Consider the following 6,917-nt stretch of genomic DNA (forward strand, 5'->3'; position numbering starts at 1 on the left):
GTTTTTCAAGTTTGCAAAGGCATGTCTTTCCACTTAAAAAAGAAAAAACGAGCCTGCCTTTCAAACCGGCTCGTCCCCTCCCCTCGACCGTGTGATTTACGTGCTTTGGGTTGACCTCAAATGAAAATTTCCAAATTCAATTTCTCCAGGCTTCCGCGACGAGCCCTCAGCATTTGTTTTGAATCGACCTCCTCCCCCCGCCTCCTTCCCTGCTTCGCCRCAGACCTCCAGCACGGCCGGCTGTCTTGCTCGACCCTCGCCGGAGGGGTCTTCTCCGCCCGGCCTCCGCCCCAAAATCACCGCCTTTCCCCCTGGCCCAAGCAGCACCAGCATCAAAGCGTGTCAGTTGCTGCAAGCGCCGCCGCAGCCAGCCCCGTTGGGATCCACGTGCGCAGGGAAGATTTTGCCAGCCCTTGGAGCAGGCAGTTGGGCAGCCTTCAGCCACGCTCCATGCCTCACCCTTCCTTGCATCAAGGCTTTTTAGGCAGTTTTTTGCAACTCAGACACTTCTTAAACCGGCGGGTGGCTGGGGGGGGGGCGGATTTTTTTCCATTTAGGGCATTTTTCTTGCACGCAGTTGTGCTGGCACTTTTTGAAGCGGTGCAAACCCGCACGCTCTGGCGGAGCGCTGCATCGCGTGACGAGCGTCCCCGTTCCACCGTCTGGGTTGCAAATTAGTCCGTGCGACGTCGCTAGCTGCGGCGGAAAGAGCAACAGCAGCCTCAGACAAAGCCCCCCGGGCCCGCTGGGCAGACGTCGCTCCGCGGCTGGCAATCACCTTCTCCGGGCGGCTGCCGTTTGTTCCAGGTTGGCCTGCCAGCCGGGGAGCCTTCCCACTGCATTTGCGCCAGTCRGCATTTCGTGTTGTGAGAAAGGAGAATATAGATGAATTATTTTTTGTCCTATCTGAGTCTTTTAGCTCATGTTCCCGAGCCTTTGCTTCCTGAGCGCAAGCACAGGGGTTGGTCAAAGGAAAGAGATACAAGGCAGGAACTGAACTGCCTGTTTATTAGGTTATTTAATGCTCAAGGCAAACTCCAAAAACATCATCAACAAACCAAAGCAAAAGGAAAGCAAATGCAAAACAGCAAAGGGAGCGTCTCACCACAAACTAGAGCCTGAGGTTGGTCCTGGCAGAGGCGAGCAACACAAACCCAACAGGGCAGAGCTACATGAACCACATGGACAGGTCCCGCACCACCTGGTACCTGGCTCCCATCGTCTACAGGAACTGACAGGCCCRGCAGAGGTGGGTGTCCCAGCCGGATGCAGCCACGGGCTTCAGCCATTGCCGCCACTGGAAGTAGCGCTCGTATCTCTTGGCATCCTCACTTAGCTCCTGCAGGTACCGTGCCAGGTCCCGGGCACTGGCAAAGTCATCAATGTGGATGAAGGCATCGGGGGGCAGAAAGCGCTTATAGTTTTCTCGGGGCGGCCCGAGGACGACGGGGACAGTGCCAGCGGACAAGGCATTCCTCCAGACCTTCTCGGTGATGTAGTCCTCGTGCTGCGAGTTCTCGAACGCCAGGTAGAACTTGTACTGGGCCATGATGGTCAGGAGCTGGTCCCGGGCCAGGGCCTGGTGATGCTGCCCATAGACGTCCACGGCGATGTGCTGCTTCAGCTCCTGGTAGTACTTCACCCGGTGCGAGTCTGCCTGCCGGTTGCTGACCACCCAGGCCACCAGCTTGGCCTTGGGTGGGACRCTGAAGGGCTGGGGCTGTCCGAGGAGCTGCAGCTCCCCGTAGGGGCTGAAGATGTCCGAGTCCCTCCGGTAGGACATGGTCAGGTTGAAGAGGTTGTTCAGGGCGCCCAGGTTGGCCGAGTGACTTGGAGACTCCAAGTTGAACCATATCCAGCGCTGCGACGGCACCCGCGGGCCCTGGGGCAGCTGCTTGGGGCCAGAGCAGACGCCCCTGTGGTGCACGATGATGGCATCGGCCACCGCGTGCCAGCTGTGGTTGGTGGTGAAGTGGCAGTCGGGGATGCCGTAGGGCGCCGAGCACTTTCGTGGCCTGAAGCGGTGCCCGAAGGGCCAGGTCCACAGCACCACCAGCAGCTGGGGCCGGGCCCGCCCTGGCACCACAGCGGCAGCATCCTGCCCCGGCGTGGCCCGGCACGCCGCCGGCCCTGGCCCACAGGGCCACGTGTAGGCAAGGAGGCAGAAGGCCGCAGCAAGGCCGGTGAGCAGCATGGCAAGGCAGCGGCAGCCGCGGCCCAGAGCCTTCCCCTGGGCAGGCTCCATGCAGGCTGCTGGCGGGACCCCACGGTGCGGTGCCAGGCCTGCAGGCGCCCAGCAGGCCCCAACGCCCATCCCACCCCAGCGCCATGTCCCCGTGCCACGTCCCCACCCCAGCAGCTGCCACCTTGCGCCCCTTCCCAACAGCTTAAAAGCACATATATATATCCCGGTCCATGTTAAGGTGCGGCAGTGGGGTGGTAGGCCACAATTTGTTCCTGGAAACTCCTCCCATGTCGCCACCAGATAGCAGCAGCTCCAGGTGGCCTCTGTGCACGCACAACGGGGCCGCTGGAGCCGTTCTGGTGCTGTTGTGTTTGCTTTTCCCAAGGGGGAGCCTCCCTTTTTCTGGCTGACGGCCTTCGCACTCCCAACGTCGAGTGCGCCGTTGAGTTGCCCACTTGGTTTCGGGGCAACRGCAGCACTGGAGGCCAGCGTTCAAAGCCGACATCTGCCCAGCGGCAGCCTCCAGCTGGGAGGATGTAGCCCACAGACGGGCTCCCAAATCTTGGGAGGAGCAGGGAAATGTGTCCCCCCCAACTCCCCGGTCCTGCCTGTCAGCCAGGACTGTCCACAGAGCTGCAGAAAATCATTTCTCCCTAATTTACACCCATATCAGCTCAAGCTGTCTTGCACAAAGCCATACGAGCATTTCGATGGCTGCTGGGACAAGGTTAAAAATCTTAACTTTCTCCAGCTGCTCTGCGCTGCAGCGCTCAAGACAGGAGCAGCAGCAGCATTAGCTGGTGCATCGAGGGGTAACGGCTAACGGAGGAGAGAGGCACAGCCCCATGGGCCAGCAAGGCCAAGAAAGAAATTGGGACAATTATTCTGCAATAATAAAAAAAAAAAAAACTCATGCCCTGCTAACGTGATGCTCTCTGTTGAAGCAGCCAGTGAGCGCACGGCCAGGGAAGACGGGGCATGATAGTCTACCTGGATTCCCAACAATCCCTCAAAGACTCCTTGAGAAACAGGGCACCCTCAAGAAGGTGCCAGCTAGGGAAGACAGGGAAGAGAGGGGACGAAGCAGCGTTCGAATTTGAGTGAAGGATCTGGCCTTCGGCTTGTGCTGACCAACGTATTCAAGCAATGTGCAAAGCAGAGGGGAAAAAAAAGAAGGTAACAGAGGTTGCGGATGATAATTGGCTCACAGCTGTAAAGAAAGTCTTGCAGAGGGACCTTCTGCTACCAAGTGACTGCAGTCGGAAACACAGAGGGAATTCATCGTCGATGTTTGTTAAATGATGCTGATGGAGAAAGCAATTGCATATCTACATGCATTGCTGGACTTTGAGCTGATTTACTGCACAGAAACATCTTGGGGTTAGAATAAATCTATGAAACCTCAACTCAGGGCTCAGTAGTAGCTAGGGGGAAAAAAAATAACACGAATGTCTGGAGCTGTAGGGAGGGAGCCCAGGAGGGCACTGTTGCCCCACGGTTCCCGTGGGCCCCCCAGCTCCCAGTCCGGCAGGAGCACAGGGGAATGGGAGATGTGGAAAAGATGCACAGGGAAAACAACTCAATGTGACGGGGCTCCTCAACCTGGAGAAGAAACAGTTTACAGGAATACAGGAGAAAGTTGAGTAAGGGCCACTCCTTCAGTGTATTTTTGCAACATGAAGCCTAGAGGGTATCCACTGAAGTCAGAAGCCCAGAGGTTCAGATGCCACGTGACGCCTTGCCGCAGGGTGCAGCGTGTACTAAAACTTTACAGTGCTGTAAGGGGCGGCTGGACAAACAGAAGAAAAAAATCTGCAAAGGGCAATTAAAACGCAAGACACCATTTCAGGGTTCAGTGAGTTGCTGGAGAAGCTGAGGCAAAATCAGCGTAGTCAGCCCAAGCCAACCATTTCTGAAACAGGGGCTCGCTCCTTCTCCTTCCTTCTCTGTCCTCGGGCCTGTCGACTGCTCTCACACCCTTCCTCAAATCGATTGTGTCTCGCCAACCCAGCTGAAAACTAGCCTTGCAAAACAAAGTGAAGAGTTTCCTACCTGTTCAGCACCCTGCCACAGCACCCTGAAGACGGTCGGGGGAGGGCCAGAGGCAAAGCAAGGGCGGAAGTGGGGCAGTGGGGCTGTGAGGTGAAGGAGGAAGGGGCAAGACCAGTTCTTCCAGCAGTAGCAGGTTGCCTCATGTCTTGGCCACCCCTTCCAGCCACCGCCTTTCAGAGTACAAAGTACTTGAAGCAGGCTTATGATACATATTCTTATTCCACCTACCCCTTCCAGCCATTTGTTTCTACTCTCCAACATATGGAGCGATCCAGAATTGTTTGCAGATTGGTGGTTAAAAAAACAAAAAGAGCGTTTTGCACTGAATTTCTCCAAAGACCAGACTGCAGCCTGCATAGCTTGATCAACAACAGAAGAAAAACCAATGTACTACTCTGTCTAGTAGTCTATTATTTCATAAGACAAAGGCATATAGATACCTAATTGCTTCCTTGTCCCTGTTGATTTCAGAGCTCCTATTGTCCTTCCGTTTTCACCAAGTTCAGTTATCCTGTGAAACTGCAACCCACCCCAAGGCCAACAAGTTCAAAATGAGAAATGAGAACCGAGCAACAGCAGTTACACAAACCACTCAGACAGCTTGGGCACCACCTGGTACCTGGCTCCCATCGTCTGCAGGAACTGACAGGCCCGGCAGAGGTGGGTGTCCCAGCCGGATGCAGCCACGGGCTTCAGCCATTGCCGCCACTGGAAGTAGCGCTCGTATCTCTTGGCATCCTCACTTAGCTCCTGCAGGTACCGCGCCAGGTCCCGGGCACTGGCAAAGTCATCAATGTGGATGAAGGCATCGGGGGGCAGAAAGCGCTCATAGTTTTCTCGGGGCGGCCCGAGGACGACGGGGACAGTGCCAGCGGACAAGGCATTCCTCCAGAACTTCTCGGTGATGTAGTCCTCGTGCTGCGAGTTCTCAAATGCCAGGTAGAACTTGTACTGGGCCATGATGGTCAGGAGCTGGTCCCGGGCCAGGGCCTGGTGATGCTGCCCATAGACGTCCACGGCGATGTGCTGCTTCAGCTCCTGGTAGTACTTCACCCGGTGCGAGTTTGCCTGCCAGTTGCTGACCACCCAGGCCACCAGCTTGGCCTTGGGTGGGACGCTGAAGGGCTGGGGCTGTCCGAGGAGCTGCAGCTCCCCGTAGGGGCTGAAGATGTCCGAGTCCCTCCGGTAGGACATGGTCAGGTTGAAGAGGTTGTYCAKGGCRCCYARGTTKGSMGAGTGACTTGGAGACTCCAAGTTGAACCATATCCAGCGCTGGGAAGGGATTCTGGTGGCCTGGGCCAGTCCCTTTGTGTTCCTAGACGCATCCCTGTGATGCACAATCACAGCGTTGGCCTTGTGGTACCAGCTGCGGTTGACAGTGAACTGGCAGTCTGGCGTGCTGTAGAGCTCCGAGCAGCTTCTGAAATTAAAGCGCTTCCCAAAGGGCCAGGTCCACAGCAAAATGGTCAGCTCATGCTTGCTCTTTGGTGGGGTGCTGGTATTTTCAGCAGGGGCTATTTTTGCGAAGGGATGGGAACTATTATGCTCTGGCTTGGAAGTCTTGAACTGACGAAAAGAAACACAGAGACAGAAGCTGAATATGAAGCTGAAGAGCATGAAGGTGAGGAGTTTCTTGCAGGAGGTCTTCTTCCCTTCCATCAGCTCCATAAGAGAATCTGCAAACACCACAGACAGGGCAATGAGTCATGAGCACGCACTGACCACAGCAGGAACGTGGCTCTGGGTGTACAGGGAGGTATGCACAGGGGTTTGAGGCACATTGGGAAGAGCTGAAGTACATTCATCACCAGCGTCCTCCCAGTTTGCGAGAGGAAAGTTCACCTCCTCAGGAGCTCCGTACACAAGGTGCTTATAACATGCCCTCACCCACAGGGCACAGCAGCTCATCCAAAGACCCCAGACTTTCCTCCATCATCACCCATTGCCTTTTTTCATCAGCCCTTTTTGCTATCTGGTTTTGAGAAAAGCCACCACTCATTTTCCTGTAGAAATGCTGTGAACAGCCAGTTCGGAGTTCCTCACAACCATGCAATAACATGTTCAGTTATTTGGAGATCTAAGCAAGCAGCAGATGGATGTGATATGAAAACACAGAAAGAAGCAATGCCTGCCTGTGCTCAGAGCTTGCAGACTCTCTTCCTGCTGTGCCCGATGCCTTCATCCCACAACCCCAAGTAAGGTTCCTCATCCAATAGCTATCAAAAAAGAAAGGACTGTTGCAACCCACCTCCAGGTTTGGTGCCGAAGAGAAAGCGCTCTGTGGAAGGCAGCACTGAAGTGGATGACAGAAAAAGGAAAAGTGGAGAAGGGAGGAGAGCACAGATATGGGGAGGGATCGGTGGCGTGTTCCAGGTGCTATTCTGTGTCCGAAGCCATGTATGCCAATCAGCTACCACATAAACCTGTCATCCTATAAAAAAGGTTGATATACAGGCAGTACAGTGCCCTCTCTGACAAATTAAGTCAATAAAAGGAGCCATGGGCACACCTTGACATTGCGCTTGTGGTTATTGAGAGGTCAGCTGCAATACGTACCGGTTGGCTCCCTTTGCCAGTCTCAGCCCACAGGATTTGTTCGTGACGTGCCTTCTTCTCCACGTCACTTTGCTCTGTTCAGGAAGAACGGGCAAAGTTGGCAGGGAGCAGAGGTGTAGGCATG

At 55.2% G+C, this 6,917-nt stretch overlaps 2 protein-coding genes across 2 annotated transcripts; both read right to left on the reverse strand.

Moving 5' to 3' along the window:
- Positions 1 to 1,168: 1,168 nt before the first annotated feature.
- On the reverse strand, positions 1,169 to 2,245 carry LOC112972303 (galactoside 3(4)-L-fucosyltransferase-like). Its single transcript, XM_026078654.1, is given in 1 exon segment — positions 1,169 to 2,245. A coding segment is annotated over 1 exon segment (1,077 nt).
- A 2,571-nt stretch (positions 2,246 to 4,816) lies between these two features.
- Positions 4,817 to 5,905, reverse strand: LOC112972318 (alpha-(1,3)-fucosyltransferase 6-like). The gene has a single exon (XM_026078676.1). The coding sequence runs from the start codon at positions 5,903 to 5,905 to the stop codon at positions 4,817 to 4,819; it is 1,089 nt and encodes a 362-aa protein (XP_025934461.1).
- Between the last annotated feature and the right edge of the window lie 1,012 nt (positions 5,906 to 6,917).

Source organism: Apteryx rowi, unplaced genomic scaffold (assembly GCF_003343035.1).
Source record: "Apteryx rowi isolate R43461 unplaced genomic scaffold, aptRow1 scaffold_482, whole genome shotgun sequence".
Lineage (NCBI taxonomy): Eukaryota > Metazoa > Chordata > Aves > Apterygiformes > Apterygidae > Apteryx > Apteryx rowi.